A 17,054-nucleotide genomic window follows, 5' to 3' on the forward strand; every position below is an offset into this window, starting at 1 on the left:
CAGGTTGTGTTTTTTGGATTCCTTAGTATTGCAGAGGTGATTGGAATTAGTAAGAAAATCCTGAAACCTGACCTGCTGCTGGGCTTTGTGAACTGACGTTGAGGAACACTGTCTTAGGCTATGTGCGCACTGGAAAATGGAATTTTCTCAAGAAAATTCCACAGGCGTTGTAAGATTACCGCACCCGCGGTAAAAAAAACCGCGGCAAACCGCACCCGTAAACCGCATGCGGTTTTACCGCGGTATTGTTCACGGTATTGCCGCGGTTTTGCCGCGTGCGGTTTGGTACATGTGTTTTATTGCATTCAATGCAATAAAGCACATTGAAAAAAAAAATTTCCTTCTGAGATAGATAGTAGATAGATAAATAAATAAATAGACAGAAGAATAGATAGAGGACAGATCGCTGCATTTCTCACGGTCAGTAGTGAGTTCACATTAGCGACCGTGGGAAATGCCCTGTGGTTACCTCTGCTGGCTCGCTGCGAGGCTGCATTCAGCAGTGTGTCAGTCGCGGCTGGATGTAAGCAGCGCAGGAGCTGTGGATTACGTCGGAGCTTTGTTTCGGGGGGGGTTAATAAACGGGTGAACGAGGCTTTTTTGTGTTTTATTTAAAATAAAGGATTTTTTGGTGTGTGTGTTTTTTCACATTACTTACGGGTTGATCATGTCAGCTGTCACATAGACGCTGCCATGATCAAGCCTGGACTTAGTGGCGGCGATCCGCCACCATTAACTCCTTATTACCTGGATCGCCACCGCATCACGGCATCTAGATGAGCTGGGGACACTCCGGTACTGCCGCATAATGGATGCGACAGTCCCGGGGAAGCTGCGGCTGATATTCTCGGCTGCGGGAGGAGGAAGGGAGGGGGACATTAACCCTGCCCCTCGCCCTCCCCAGCCTGAGAATACCGGGCCGCCGCTGTGTGCTTACCTCGGCTGGACGGTAAAAATATATTTGTTTGCTTTCTATGTGTATTCTATATGTCTGTGTGTGAGTGCGATCTGTGTGTATTGTATGTCTGTGTCTGTGATATGTGTGTGTTTACTCTCTGCTTTGCTTCCTCTTCCTGTCATAATGACATCACTTCCCTGCAAAACCGCAGGGCAGTGCTGAACATTACCGCATGTAAACTGCGAAATACCGGAGGGAATAACGCAGGAAAACACAATGAACCGCACAGAATTTGCTGCCTGCGTTATTCCCTGCGGGATTTCGCGATTACAATACAGTCAATGGAGTGAAATCCCGCAGCGATGTGTGGAAAAGAAGTGACATGCAATTGTTTTGCTTCGGGAATCCCGCAGCAAAACATGCAGCTGTCAAATTCCGCATAGTGCGCACAGCATTTTTTTTTTTCCCATAGGATTTGCTGGTGAATCACTTGAGAGATGTTATGAACATAACATGCAGCAAATCCGCAGCAAAAAACGGCAAGTGCGCACAGGGCCTTAGGCCTGTTTCTGACGTTAGTGATTCTGGTACGTATGTGCTAATTTTTATATGTACCAGAATCACGGACATACGCAGACCCATTATAATCAATGGGTCTGTGCACACATCAGTGATTTTTCACTGACCGTGTCTCCGTGCAGTATACACGCGTGTCCATGTGCTCCGCACGGAGACATGTCGTGTGTTTGGGGTTTTTTTTTTTTTTTTTTTCTGGCATTACTGATGTCCCATGGACCTTGCTATGGTGTGGTCCGTGAAACACGTACTAGAAAAACATGGGCACTGAAAATTTAAAGCATTTTTAACTCACCTTCTCCAGTGCTGCTTGTCTCTGGCGTCTGCATGCTGCTGCTTCAGAGCCGGCTGCTTATTCTCATGCATATTCATGTATGCAGTCAGAGCCGACCTGGAAGTAGCTGCAGCGGGGACGGAAGCACAGCAGAGCCAAAGAGTTCAGCACCACGGACAACAGGAGCGGGGACAGGTGAGTTTATCGCTATGTGCAATCACAGAGTACGGAGGGACATATGCGTTTTTAACACGTCCGTGAAAAATGTCTGTGTTTTACTGACGTGTGAAACAGGCCTTAAGGACCACTTTGGCAGATATTTTCTGTTTTGAGATAGGTTCCAGAGATATGCTTTCTTAGATTTATTTCTAATATTTATGGTCTTTACAAGTCCCTGTGGCTACCAGAATGCTGCTCTATATTATTTTCCTGTGAGCCATGCCCCCTTCATAAAGCCCTAAAAATTAACACTACATTTTTTTAAAAAAATGAAAAAAATCCCATGTCTCTGGAATGTGGTATGGTGGATTCAAAAACTAAAACCAGAATAAACAGGGAAGCATTGGGAATGAAAAATGCAAAAACTGTCTCCTTCTGGTCTGGTGACAGGTCCTCATTAAGACATGACCGAAAAATAGTAAGACAGTTCTGTGGCCATTTTGCCTGTTCAGGTATAATCAAGTACGGCCTAAATACTAGCTTTGTACCTTATTAATACAGGCAGATGTACAGATATAAATTTATATTTGTCCATAATCTACTTGAATATGTAGATTAAAATGTAAAATCCCTCAATATTTAACAACCTAAATTAAATGGAAAAATCACTTTAGAAGCACTCCTAATTAGGCTGTGTGCCCATGCTGTGTTTTTGCTTTTTTTTTTTTTTCGTTTTTTTTCCCTTGCAGATTTTAGTCAATACTACAAGGAAAAATACATCCCAGCAAAGTCTGAGAATCCTGAATTGCTGCATGTTGCAGATTTTTTTCCTTGCATATTTTGGTGCAAAAAAAAATTTCAATTGTTTCTGTGTCTGATATAATCCACTGCAGTACTCAATCACTGCTGTGGATATATGTCAGAGCTGCACTCGTGGCACTGGCACTTCGCCTCACACACAATGCATCCAGCATCTAGCTTAATAACCCGGGGTCATCATGGTTATGACCCAGGTTTGCCATGGCAGCGATCTGGTCCGTGTGATGGCATTACAGGGACCCAATTGCCAGGGAGAGGTAAGCGATTCTTCTCCCTGCCACCTGAATGCTGCAATCACAATTGATTGCAGCATTTAGGGGTAAAACTGCCGGGAGCAGCGCAGGGACTGCTCCTGGCAGTGACAGCCGGTCGACAGGAACCCCTGCAATCACCATACTGTAAAAACATATGAAAAAATGTATAAAAAAAGCAATAAAAAAGGCATGTTTTTCCTGACTAAACATGCAGTTTTCTGTGCAGAAAATCCACAGAAATCTATGTGGCCACAAACCCTTTTAGTGTATAATAAATGGCAAAGAAAATTTCCATATTTGCTGTATTTTTTTCAACCATGACAGCTTGCACAGAAAGTGTGCAGTGTAAAATATGTGATGCAAGAACATGGCTGTATAGATATTTCTCCATCTCTGTTGGGATCCAGTCCTCAGTGACTCAGTCAGGGGTGGGATTCAAATTTTTAACAGGTTCTCTGTAAACCCCGTCCATTTGAAAACCCATGCCCAATTCTGTAGCCACACCCATTTTGTTAGCCACTCCCATTTTTGTACACTTTCCTCAACCACAGAATACAAGTAATTAATAATAAAAACTTTCCCCTTCTTACTCTTCCTATACCTTCACTTTCCTATCAAGTACCAGATGTTTCAGTCACTGTCAGTCACTTATTTACTTGGCATATTGTATGAAAGAGTTTTTCTACAATGTTTGAAAATTATTACTAAAGGAACCCTGCTCAAATTGCAACGGACAACCTTTCCCGTGCAGACCCCATCCCGTGCAGACCCCATCCCGTGCAGACCCCATCCCGTGCAGACCCCATCCCGTGCAGACCCCATCCCGTGCAGACCCCATCCCGTGCAGACCCCATCCCGTGCAGACCCCATCCCGTGCAGACCCCATGTGGCCTCCTCTCCCCTGCAGAGTCGCATCTTCGGCTCACAGAGCGCTTACCTGCTCCAAGTTCCGGCAGCCTCTCCTCTGTTCTCCTTCTCGGCACTCTGCATACTGACGCTGACAGGCTGCAGCATGGTGAGGTAATTTCACTACACTGCTGCACGCCGGGTCAAACAGCAAACTGGCTCCACTGAACACGGAAGTGCGGCGTGTATGGAGGTACGGGGATTCATTTGTATCGGCATCTTTTAAGACGCCGATACAAATGAATACAGGGTACCGGTCGTGACGCCAATTCTTGCCGTTTGGGAGAATCGGCTGTTATTTTAACAACTGGTTTGCCTGAACTGGACAGAACCGGCTGAATTCCACCCCTGCTCACACAGTGTATGGATCTCATATGTGGATTAATGATCATGCTTCATAGCTGAAGTTAGTAATGTGTCAGTGTCTGAAACGCTCTGACCTTTGATAAGAAATCATCCATAAAAATAAAGTGACCTGTTTCCTAGCCTTTCTCCCAGCTAGTACACGGTTTCTCAGACGGAGTTCCTGGTTTTCACACATTCACCAATATGTAAATGGGTAGTGACTGTTGAGGGGAAAAAACATGTGGTCGGCACCTTGCATTACACAGAGATTTACCTTTTTTATCTATTCAGTTCTCCACATCATTACCTTCTTCACTGGAATGGAAATTGGGACACACACGAGATGAGTTTTGACAGACTCCCATACTGACAGATGAGGAGGCTTCAGGCTGTATTCACACATGGTAGATGTGATGCCATAATTCCGAATACTGAAAAGCTGGTTCTTGTATGTGAGTGGGTGGTTTCTGTTAAACCCTGTCCTAATAAATGAGATATTTGCAGAAATTGGTTCAACAAATCTACCACCTGGGAACATTCCCTTTTATAGGTTGTAGTTATTGGCAAAGGCACGATCACAAACGCCATAATGCCACTATCCAAAAATCAGACCAGTTGTTCAGGCCTGTGGTGGGTTTCTTATCTCGTAAAATAACCCAATGCCACGGCTGTGATAAATATTCCGCAGGGTTTTGATGTGCGTTTCAAAACGATGCCGAAAAGCTACGTTTTGTAAGTATTTTGAATGCAGAATGGATGCGGAATTCATTCGTTCTGGATGCTTGCTCTGCCATAGACAGAGTGGGAAAAGCATCCAAAACGCACCAAAGGGACATGTTTCTTCTTAGAATGCAGCGTTTCGGCCACAAATTGCAGCATGCAAATCGCTGCGTTCTAAAACGCAACGTGCGCATGGAATTTGCACAAGTTACGTAGACTTTGCTGGGGACGCAGACCGCATGCGTATACGCTGCAGTGCAAAGCGCTGCGTAAACGCATGCAAAATGAACACGTGCGCACATGGCCTTAGAGGGAATCTGTCGGTTTCATTTAACCGCTCGAAGTCTGGTAATGTGTATGCAGCCCTTGCAAAGACAAGTCCATCCCACTTAGCAAGCTACTCAGTTACTGAGCAATCGCTCTCTCTATCAATATGCCAATGAGACTGAAGTTCTTTGGGCATGACGATGCACTTCTACAAGCCTCTATTTCTCCAGCTTTATTCCCCTTTTTTGCCTTGTTTGACTTCAAGCCTAGAAGTTTCAGTCAAGCTGAAGATGGTGGGCAGAGAATAAAGTTTGAGACAAGCTTTATCATACCCTTAGCACTTAACGGGGTATTTCCATCTCCTAGATCCTATCCCAATATGTAGTAGGTGTAATAATAATATTATACCTCCAAATAGAAATGAAGTGTATAGTTCTTCTGATTCACTATTTCACTTACCTCATGTTCATGACATTTTAGGACCTTAGATATCTATGGTTATGACCACTAGCAACTAACTGTGACTATATGCGTGGTTGTAACCATGATTCTGCAATGCCCTGAACATGAGGTAAGTGACATATGGAATCATACAAACTGTACTACATTCTTAATTAGAGGTATTTGCAAATATTATTACACCTGCTTTGTATTGAATGGAAAGGATCTTGGTGATGGGAATACCCTTTTAAGCTTCATTTGCATAATAACACTAAGGCTATGTGCGCACGTTGCGTACTGGCCCTGCAGAAATTTCAGCCGCGATTTGAACAGCACACATGCGCTTCAAATCGCTGCGGAAACAAAAGCCGATTCCATGCGCTCTGCATGTAGCCCCTCCCATAGACAGAGCAGGGACTTCATGCAGAGCGCACGAAAGAAGTGACATGTCACTTCTTACAACGCGCGCTTTGGGCAGCAGCCGAAGCACTGCGCTCTAATACGCCACGTGTGCACGTCTCCTGCACAATCTCCATAGATTGTGCAGGGGACGCAGGACACATGCAGTTACGCTGCGGTGCAGATCGCAGCGTAACTGCATGTAATACGCAACGTGCGCACATAGCCTAACAGTGATTTCTCAGTAACGGACTTGCCAGCTAAAGGGTGGTAAGGATGGACTTGTCTTTGCATTGGCTGCATGAACATATTAATTTATAAGTTGAAATTAATCTGACATTCCTTTTAATATGTCACAAGTAAAACAAGATTACCTGTCATCAGTATGAGGCTGTCAATGCAAACTGTACATGAAGAGACTTTGTGTCTATCGCACATCTCATTATTTGCTCGTTGGTCACTAATGCGCCATATGACACTTGATTTAGGATACAAACAAAGGAATACAGCAGTACTCTGTAAGCAGTGAGATGTGTGCAAACATTGAGTATATGAAATATAGACTGCATTACTGCTAAATAGAACATACTTGTATAATAAAGGTACATAGTGCACATATTGGCCAATTCATCACAATCCATAAGCCTCAACAAGGCGATCTTTTTTTGATGGGCCCCTAAGCCCAATATCTGTCAAACATGCCTCTCCAGGGCTAAAGTGGGCTTTACACGCTACGATATATCAAACGATATGTCGTCGGGGTCACGTCGTAAGTGATGCACATCCGGCGCCGTTTGACATATCGTAGTGTGTGACAGCTACGAGCGTCTGTTAACGAGCAAAAATACTCACCTTATCGTTGCTCGTTGACACGTTGCTCATTTTCTAAAAACCGCACGTCCTTCTGTGCTCCAGTTGTTCATCGTTCCCGAGGCAGCACACATCACTCCTTGTGACACCCCGGGAACGATGAACTGCAACTTACCTGCGTCCTGCTGGCAATGCGGAAGGAAGGAGGTGGGCGGGATGTTTACGTCCCGCTAATCTCCGCCCCTCCGCTACTATTGGCCGGCCGCTGTGACATCGCAGTGACGCCGAACGTCCCTCCCCCTTCAGGAAGAGGTTGGTCACCGCCCACAGCGAAGTCATTTGGAAGGTAAGTACGTGTGACAGGGGTTACGACTTTGTGCGACACTGGCAACAAATTGCCCATATCGCACAAACGATGGGGGCGGGTGCGATCGCATGAGAAATTGAAGCATGTAAAGCAGGCTTAAAAGAATAAAAATTGAAAGAGCAGGTAGGATCCAGCACTAATTAAAACTAGTTTTAGACTGAGGAGAGGAGGTGTGCTCAGCCAAATGTGGAGTCAGTCGCCGCCTCCGATAGTGTAGACTGACCAGCACCTCCAACCAGAGTAAAGAAAATGTGAACAGGTGCATTCTGCTGTCACTGCACAATATACAAAAAAAAAGCAATATACCAACAGCAGCACCCTGCATACACGAAGATGTGTGCAAACATTGAATATATGACATTTATATAGGGTGTGTTTTATAAAAACTTAATTGATGATCTGAGCAATGTCTGAATACACTTTAAAGGGAGTTGTATTTAAGCAAAGAATTTATAGTATTTAAGCTGACAATTTTTAAAATTGTGTCATTAAAAATGTTGCCTTTTTTTATAGCTTCAGTGTTGCATTGTCTATTCCTTGCTGCAGAATGAGTTAAAGGGGTTGTCCATCACTCAAACAACCCCCTACTCAATTGCTGTATTCCCCTGTGTAAAATAAAAATAATAAAAACCTACACTCGCCTCCAATACTGATGCTGTTTCAGCGATGTCTGCACCTTCCAGAGCTCATGACGTTGTTATTCCCTGCAGCCAATTAGTAGACACTTGACTCCCCTTCCTTTGGACGAAATAGTCACCCAAAAGAAGTGCAGCTTCTGCTCTGAATTTTCCAAATGTCCAAAGAAAAGCAAGAAAGAAAGCGGCCATCAATTTGCCTGCAGGTTTCATGTGGCAAAACGTCACGTGAGCCCCAGGAGAGTAAGTGCAAACATTGCTGAAATAGCATCAGTCCAGGAGGCGGCGGATATTGGGTGATCTAGCAATTGAGAAGGGGTCATCTGAGTAGTGCACAACCTCTGTAACTTCCAATCTGTCATTGAGCTTGTTCTGTCGAGTTTGTAACTTTTATCTGTCTTTTTTTCTGAGCTCTTTTCAGCTGATTTATGGTCACTGGTTCAGTCTGTTGAATGTGCTGCTGTGAAACAAACTTCAACTTTCTCTGAAACCCACTTGCAAAGTGATTTTTAACCCCAAACACATAAATAATATGTAAAGTGGTTCAGTATGTATTGGCATTCTCTAGACCTTCACTCCTATTAGAAAGTATAAAATGAAGATGGTATACTTTTTTAAACTTTAGGATCTGGGTTAGGATGTAGTGGCCTTTAGTTGTAGTCATTTCCCAGTTGTGGATAGCAGAAAAATGCAATTTAAAGGGGTTGTGTACTACTCGATAACACCCTTCTTAATCACTGCCCCTCCCCAACCTTATAAAATATCAGCTAGCCTCTCCTCTGGTGCCATTGCAGCATCATGTCATGTCAGGCGAGCCCCAGGAGAGCCAGTATCTGCCCCACTGGAATGGCATCGGTGGAGAGTATACCGGTTATCATTTTATAATAGGGGAACATAGTGATTGAGAAGGGCTGGTCTGTGTGGTGGACAACCCCTGCAACTCACGGGGAGCAGACAAGCTTGGTAGTTTAGTAGAGATGAGCGTCCATGAACTACGGTATAACGTTTAGACTTCATACCAATCATGGACATTTGTTTTTTGTTTATAAAAAAAAAAAAAGTTGGGTGCTGTATGTAAGCGATCTACTTGATTGAGCATCAGGGTGCTTGGGTATGCTCGGTGCTCAGCCCAGTGAGAGCAGCTCAGTCTCTGAATGGCTCTCATTAGGAATAAAAATAATGTTTTTGGATTTAGTGTCCAAAAAAATAAAAACCCACCCTTCCCTGGAAATGCTCAGTTTTTGGCTGGCTGTATGTGGTCCTAGAGCCAACCTGTCTCTTCAGTGACTTCCAATGGGGTTTGAGCTCCTGGATCAAGTTTAGGTCAAGCTCAGGTCTGGAACTGAACTTAATCTAAAGTGCGGCTGAACCCGGTAAACCCGAACTTCCACAGGGTCCACTCATCTCTAGTTTAGTCTTAGATGAGGTTCTCGTCGCATCCCTGTTGTGCTCCGCTTGCAATGTCTTGTTTATCCTGCATATTACCTATTTATGCCCCCTCTGCACAGCTACCTCATATTGGTGTTTCAGGTATTTGCCTCTTCCCTATATTTGCCGTGGTGCCCTCCTTGCACTCAGACATCAGCTGACTAACTCTTGGTGTGGCCAGTCCTAGCCCCTCTTGGGCAGCTTATTTCCCACTATTTTGTCAGATGCACTTTTCCTCTGATGTCCGCTGCTGTGGTATGCCTCGCCTGTCTATGAGGGGGTACTACTGTTATGCAGGTGGGCTGGTCTCCTTCACCTGGAACAGGTAACCCAGACTGTGGCTGCCATGCCCTGCACTGCTGCATCTGAATAGCGATTCACAAGCAGCTATTGTGCAGGCGGTTCTCACTCCGGGACTTTCTTCTTGTCTGTATTGTGTGTGTGTGCGGCTGCTTCCTGGACCCCCGGCTGTCTTCAGTGTCCTCCCCATCCCTGACATGGCCACTCGCTCACATCTGTCTCCTCTCACACACATATTTCCCATTAGTCGCAGTACATACATGACATAATGGCACAGATTATGCAGACTATGATGGCATTTACTTAGTAATAATGTTTCTTCAGTAACCAGGTGGTATTTCTATGTCAACAAGCTGAGCAGTAACCTAGGGCAACAAAAAAAGCATACAGCTGTACTCCACAGTCAAGAACATGGCAGTGGGATTATCATGTCACCCCTTGAAGGGGAAGTCCACTACTTCGACAACCCCTTATCAATCACCATGTTCTCCCATGTAAAATGGCAGCTTCTACTCTCTTCGGAGCAGGACCTTTGCAGTGGTGTCTGCACCTGGTGTCTCGTGACATTATGTGACCACCTTCTGGATTGTACTTTTTTTCCAAGGAAGTGAAAGTGAAGTGGGCGATGGCCACTGATTGGCAGCAGGGTGACGTAATAAGGTCACAGGAGACCAGACGCCGGCACCAGAGGCATGGACAGGCTGTTGTTACTTTTACGTGGGGGAATATAGTGATTTAGAAGGGTTGTCCCGAGTAATGGACCACCCCTTTAATATAGTAAGAGGGTGGAAAATGCCAGTTTTAACCCTTTTACAAGGTGATCGAAGTGAAACTCTTATTTGCGTGCTGTGCACACGGGGTATCTGAGCGATTGTGTGCTCTGTAGTTGGGTGCGGGGAGCAGACACCCCCACAGTGTACGAGATATGGATTGTGACTAGGAATTTCAGAGCATGCCCCATTAATTATAACCTCAGAAGTCTCGGGGCGTTTTTTATCGACGCTAAACTGGATTAGTATAAAAAATTGTTCTCTAAGCGTAAATAGGTCATCTGTCCCCTCCGAATACAGATGTCCCCGAAACCATTCACAAATAGTCCTGTTTGAAGTACACATCGAGAAAAGCAATTACCCCGCGCCGAGGTGTTCAGTATGCAGCCAGCGTTGCCTTCTATTACTACTGAAGGCGGGTTATTAAATTCAGAGAGGAACGTTGAGGGTGAGCAAACGTCCGCCTGGATCAGTGACATGTAATTGACGTGAGCAGCAGTGAATACAGCTGTAGAAATCGTGTTAGCAGGCAGCACCGCAGATCTGTGGTTACATGGCGTCTGGTCACTGACATTACACGTGTGCCCTCATTATAGTGAGCCTGGATTACTATGAGCTGAGGTAAATACACTGTGTGCAGACTTATTAAGCCAGTTGTATTTTAGAGGATTTTTTTTTTATTATTGATCAACTATGTTCTCAATCAACCCAAAGACTCATAAATATCAAAGCTTAATATTTTGGAAGTTGGAGTGTTTTTTTTTTTTTAGATTTGGATATCTTAGGAGGATATCTGTTTGTGCAGGTAACTATTACTGTTCAGAATTATTAGGCAACTTAATAAAAAACAAATATTCCCATATCACTTATTTATGTTCACCAGGTAAACCAATATAACTGCATACAATTTAAAAACAAACATTTCTGACATGCAAAAACAAAACCCCCAAAAATTAGTGACCAATATAGCCACCTTTCTTTCTGATGACACTCGACAGCCTACCATCCATAGATTCTGTCAGTTGCTTGATCTGTTTACGATCAACATTGCGTGCAGCAGCCACCACAGCCTCCCAGACACTGTTCCTAGAGGTGTACTGTTTTCCCTCCCTGTAGATCTCACATTTTATGAGGGACCACAGGTTCTCTATGGGGTTCAGATCAGGTGAACAAGGGGCCTATGCCATTATTTTTTCATCTTTTAGACCTTTACTGGCCAGCCACGCTGTGGAGTAGTTGGATGCATGTGATAGAGCATTGTCCTGCATGAAAATCGTTTTTTTTAACGATACTGACTTCTTCCTGTACCACTGCTTGAAGAAGTTGTCTTCCAGAAACTAGAAGTAGGTCTGGGAGTTGAGCTTCACTCCATCCTCAACCTGAAAAGGTCCCACAAGTTCATCTTTGATACCAGCCCATACCAGTACCCCACCTCCACCTTGCTGGTGTCTGAGTCGGAGTGGAGCTCTCTGTCCTTTTAATGATCCAGCCTCTGGCCCATCAAGAGTCACTCTCATTCCATCAGTCCATAAAACCTTTGAAAAATCATTCTTAAGATATTCATTGGCCCAGTCGTGACGTTTTATCTGCTGTTTCCTGTTCAAAGGTGGTCATTTTTCAGCCTTCCTTACCTTGGCTATGTCCCTGAGTATGGCACATCTTGTGCTTTTTGATACTCCAGTAATGTTGCAGCTCTGAAATATGGCCAAACTGGTGTTAAATGCCATCTTGGTAGCTTCACACTTGATTTTCTTCAATTCATGGGCAGTTTTTTTGCGCCTTTTTTGCCCAACACGCTTCTTGCGACCCTGTTGGCTATTTGCCATGAAACGCTTGATTGTTCGGTGATCACGCTTCAAAAGTTTGGCAATTTCAAGACTGCTGCATCCCTCTGCAAGACATCTCACAATTTTGGACTTTTCAGAGCCTGTTAAATCTCTCTTCTGACCCATTTTGCCAAAGGAAAGGAAGTTGCCTAATAAGTATGCACCCCTTATATAGGGTGTCATTACACCACACCCCTCCTCATTACAGAAATGCACAGCACCTGATTTACTTAATTGGTAGTTGGCTCTCAAGCCGATACAGCTTGGAGTAGGACAACATGTATAAAAAGTATCATGTGATCAAAATACTTATTTGCCTAATAAGTCTGCACACAGTGTATAGATTTTGAAACCCAAAAAAGTAAGGTTTTTAAAATTGGCAAATTCTTGAGTGACAGCAGCTGAAGAAGATCAGATAATATCTGGGGGAGATTCATACTTATCCCCTCCCCCTGTTAGAATTAGCATACGTATTATACAAACAATTCACTTTTTCTCTTGCAGGAGCTGTGAGGTCATACCCATGGGACCAGAAGGGGCGGGGCCTCAGCCAACAAAGTGGATACCACAAAGCAACATTTTTCTGTTGGCTGAGGCCCCGCCCCTTCTGGTCACATGGGTATGACCTCACAGCTCCTGCAAGAGAAAAAGTAAATTGTTTAGTATAATATTTATGCTAATTCTAACAGGGGATAAGTATGAATATCCCCCTAGATATTATCTGATCCTCAGCTTCTGTCAGTTAAGAAGTTGGTATTTTATGAACTTTAGGTTTTGAAATCCAAGAAAATAAACATCCGAGCTGATCACTAAAGGTATGTAGAGAATCAGCCTGATAGTGCCAGTATAGCACTGGCTTTAGGGTTTATAAGGAAATCCTGGTAATTGGTTCCCTTTAAGAGCATATGAAATATTTATAAGTGTGGTAGTTTTATAGGTGTGTGGGAAGGGTTTATAAAGCCTTAAAAAAATAAAAATAAAAAAAAAAAAAATATATATATATATATATATATATATATATATATATATATATATATATATATATATATATATATATATATATATATATATATATATATATATATATATATATATATATATATATATATATATATATATATATAATATATATATTTATATTATAGATGACGCTACTTTGCAGTTTTTCACCTATTGCAGGGATCTCTGGAATGTAACTCCCGTGATTGGTGAGGGATCACTGTATTCCTGTGTAGAAGTCCGAGTCAGTATCGGGCCACAATGCTCCCCTATAGAAGTCCAAGTCAGTATTGGGCTACTGTTTCCAATAGTCGATTAGTACACAAAAAGATTAGAGAAAATGCTAACCCCTGCACCACTGTGCACCCGAAATGATGACAGATCAATACGGTTGTTACAAGGCCTTTGATTCGTGAGCTGCAGAAAGTCTTGCATGGAATATTGCGGCTGTGCTCCCCCTTTCTTTGTGTGGGTTTTTTTTTTTGTTTTTCTCTTCAATTTGCATCAACTTTTTGCTCTATTTAAAATTAAATAAAAAGTGCATCACTGAGTGTAACAAATCATTTTCTTGTTTCAGATGGACAATAACTTAAACCTCGACCTGTCTGATGACGAGGAGCTAAGGGAACAGCTAGATATGCATTCAATAATCGTGTCCTGTATAAATGATGAGCCGCTTTTCACCGCTGAGCAGGTAAAAGATCTGGTTTCATAGGATAACGCCCTGTTCACATTTCTATTAGTTCTTCTGTCAGGTTTCTCTTGGACATCCAGAAAACTGTAACCTGCAAAAAAACAAGTCTTGCAGAGAGACAGCAGCTTTTGTTAGGTTAATATTGGGGGTCCATAAAGGGGTACAATCCTCTTGTTACATGTTGCCGAAGACTGCAAGCAGTTGCTTTAGGTTTTTACCCCACATCTAATCTTTCACGTGTGGGGTTGTGCATACAAGATATCTGATTATGCCAATGACCGAGTCCTAAGATGATTTTTGGTGTTACCACCTGCAGAGAAAATTTGCTTTACAACATCGTCCATGAAATGATGGCCATTGCTTTCAGTGTATGAATGTGGTCCCAGATTCCATGCCTAAATTCCCATAAATCTGATAAAATCCCACCTGTGAGTGGGGTTCTTGGAACAAATGTGCTCCCTGTTTTCTTGCATTCAATATGATAAAGCTGTGGATTATCCCAATAAATGGCAATGGAGCTAAGCTTTGAGCCAAACCGCGGCACCTTGGAAAGGTATCCCCTTGTTAAACGTTTATCGGACCCATGAAGAGTGAACATAGTCTAGCGGGACACATACTAAGTGGTGGTCTACACTACACCCCTAATTTGCTAGAAACCTCTCCACATGCTCCATAAATATTAACAGTTGCAGTTCCCTTTCTTGCTTTCCCTTGTTAAGGGTTTTGGCTCACACCTGTCTACAGTATACGTTCTCCTCGGACCCCATCAATCAGTCGGACAATATGTAATATAACATGCTGCAGATTTCTAAACCAATGAAGATCTAATATTCAATGTGTAAGACATTGAGGTGTGATGGCTGTTACATTTAAAAAAGAACAAAAAAAACAGCACAGCAAAATCATGGCAAATCTTCTATTTTGAACATTGTTCTTACTGTCAAGAGACCAGTAAAACTATTCAAAAACCACTGTGAGAACAGAGCCATACTTTGTGTTCATCAAAGATATGTACATTAGCTGCAACGATCAGACCCCAACTCTATATTTTATAAACAAGTATCTAATGAGCATAAGCAAAGGTAATTGGATTGTAAAAAGGGGGAGCAGGGTCAGCTTTTTCCATTGCCTTTTTTGATTGGTAGACCTTTGGTTATCAGGTATAGAATAGAGGCGTTACCTGTTATTGTAATCCTGCCTCTGCTGATGATGAGGCTGCTGAAAACTCTTCTTGAGAGGACAGGAAGTATGAGTCTAAAGGGTGCTTTACACGCTGCGACATCGCTAGCGATAGCACCCGCCGCCGTCGTTCTTGCGACATTTGGTGATCGCTGCTGTAGCGAACATTAACGCTACGGCAGCGTCACACGCACATAACTTTTCAGCGACGTCGCTGTGATCACTGAACAATCCCTCCTTCAAGGGGGAGGTGCGTTCGGCGTCATAGCGGCCGCTTAATAGCAGAGGAGGGGCGGAGATGAGCGGCCGGAACATCGCGCCCACCTCCTTCCTTCCTCATTGCCGGTGGACGCAGGTAGGATGATGTTCGTCGTTCCTGCGGTGTCACACACAGCGATGTGTGACGCTGCAGGAACGACGAACAACCAGCGGCATGCACCACCAACGATATTCTGAAAAGGAGCGACATGTCAACGATCACCGATTTTTGACGTTTTTGCGATCGTTGATCGTCGCTCCTTGGTGTCACACGCTGCGATGTCGGTAACTGCGCCGGATGTGCATCACTAACGACGTGACCCTGACGATATATCGTTAGCGATGTCGCAGCGTGTAAAGCACCCTTAAAGAAAAGCCACAGGGACCACAGTGAAAGATTTAATCATTTTATTTTTAATAACGATCGTAATCTGAAAGTAAGAATGCATTGCAGAAATGTTTTTGAAAGAATACATATGGCATAAATACCTGATTTTTAACTATAGGGAAAAACTATAATAAAGTGTCCTTTCTCTTGACAGGGCCATTTACGTGTTGCAATCCAGTGGGTGGCCGTTCCAACACTATTGTGGGGGAGCTGATGGTTTGCTGCCATATCGAAGGACATACTTAACACTAGAACTACTGGACTCGTGACAACTATATAGAAATACATGGTGCAAAGTAGTCAAAATGACTACCTCAGTAGTTCTAGTGTTAAGACCCACTGCCACGCCATCTTGGTAGCCCTATAAATACCCTAAGAGAGTTCCAGCATTGACGCTCTGCGTTTTGAATGTGTGTGATAAGTCTGTCTTATTATACAGGTTTGAGGACTTCAGGAGCCTTGTAAACCCACATGACCTTCATTAGCGGTTATGTTTGTTTTCCTGGCAGGTTATTGAAGAAATTGAGGAAATGATGCAGGAGTCTCCGGATCCAGAAGAGGAGGACGCTCCGTCTCAGTCGGATCGGCTCTCGATGCTTTCACAAGAGATCCAGACGCTCAAAAAATCTTCCTCCAGTAATAGCTGTGAAGATCGTAAGTAGATAGACGTGGATACAACTTTCCTCCGAGAATTTTTTATTTTTCTCTGCACATTTCCCTCATTACATTATACATTCTCCCTCACTGATTTATTAGCAGATGGCCATTGTCCCATGCAGTGAAAAGGAAAAAATATTCAGCCTATCCAGTTCACAAACACAGGGACAGTCAATTCTCTTCTGGAGTATCAAATGTGAATCCCGTTCATTAATATGTATGGTAGCATAACTGAATATCCAACATGAAAGGAATCTTCTAATTGCTTTAGATTATTCACCAGGCGTCTTCTCCATCCTTGAATGGAGAGTGCCTGGAGATATGGAGCGTGCACAATCCTCCTGCAATTCCGACAGTGAAAGGGAAACGCAGCCGGTCGGGACTTGAACAAATGGGACATCAAAGTGCCCCACTTCTCCGAGCGATTAAGCACCAGACTTACAGATACGGTGTAAATGTGTTGTCAATATTCCCCAAATACTGAGAGAGAAGCATGCAGATACAGATGTATATTGGAGGGAGATACTGTATTGTGTGACATGTAATGCTGTTCATAGGTATTAGATGCTGGTTCACAGCTATTAAAAGGAATCTGTCATCAGGTTTTTTGCTATGTTTTCTGATTAGGGGCTGAAACCCTGATTCCAGCAGTGTATCACTTACTGGGATGTTTGCTGTCGTTTGG

The 17,054-nt window shown here is 43.4% G+C and overlaps 1 protein-coding gene across 3 annotated transcripts in view; it reads left to right on the plus strand.

Moving 5' to 3' along the window:
• The window catches only part of FEZ2 (fasciculation and elongation protein zeta 2), a 94,207-nt gene that overhangs the window by 34,351 nt on the left and 42,802 nt on the right, over positions 1 to 17,054 (plus strand). For all 3 annotated transcript variants that reach the window (XM_075339451.1, XM_075339450.1, XM_075339452.1), the window contains exons 3-4: positions 13,771 to 13,887; positions 16,222 to 16,366. In XM_075339451.1, coding sequence (XP_075195566.1) covers positions 13,771 to 13,887; positions 16,222 to 16,366 — 262 coding nt within the window. The remainder of the gene's footprint in view (positions 1 to 13,770; positions 13,888 to 16,221; positions 16,367 to 17,054) is intronic.

Source organism: Anomaloglossus baeobatrachus, chromosome 3, assembly GCF_048569485.1.
Source record: "Anomaloglossus baeobatrachus isolate aAnoBae1 chromosome 3, aAnoBae1.hap1, whole genome shotgun sequence".
Lineage (NCBI taxonomy): Eukaryota > Metazoa > Chordata > Amphibia > Anura > Aromobatidae > Anomaloglossus > Anomaloglossus baeobatrachus.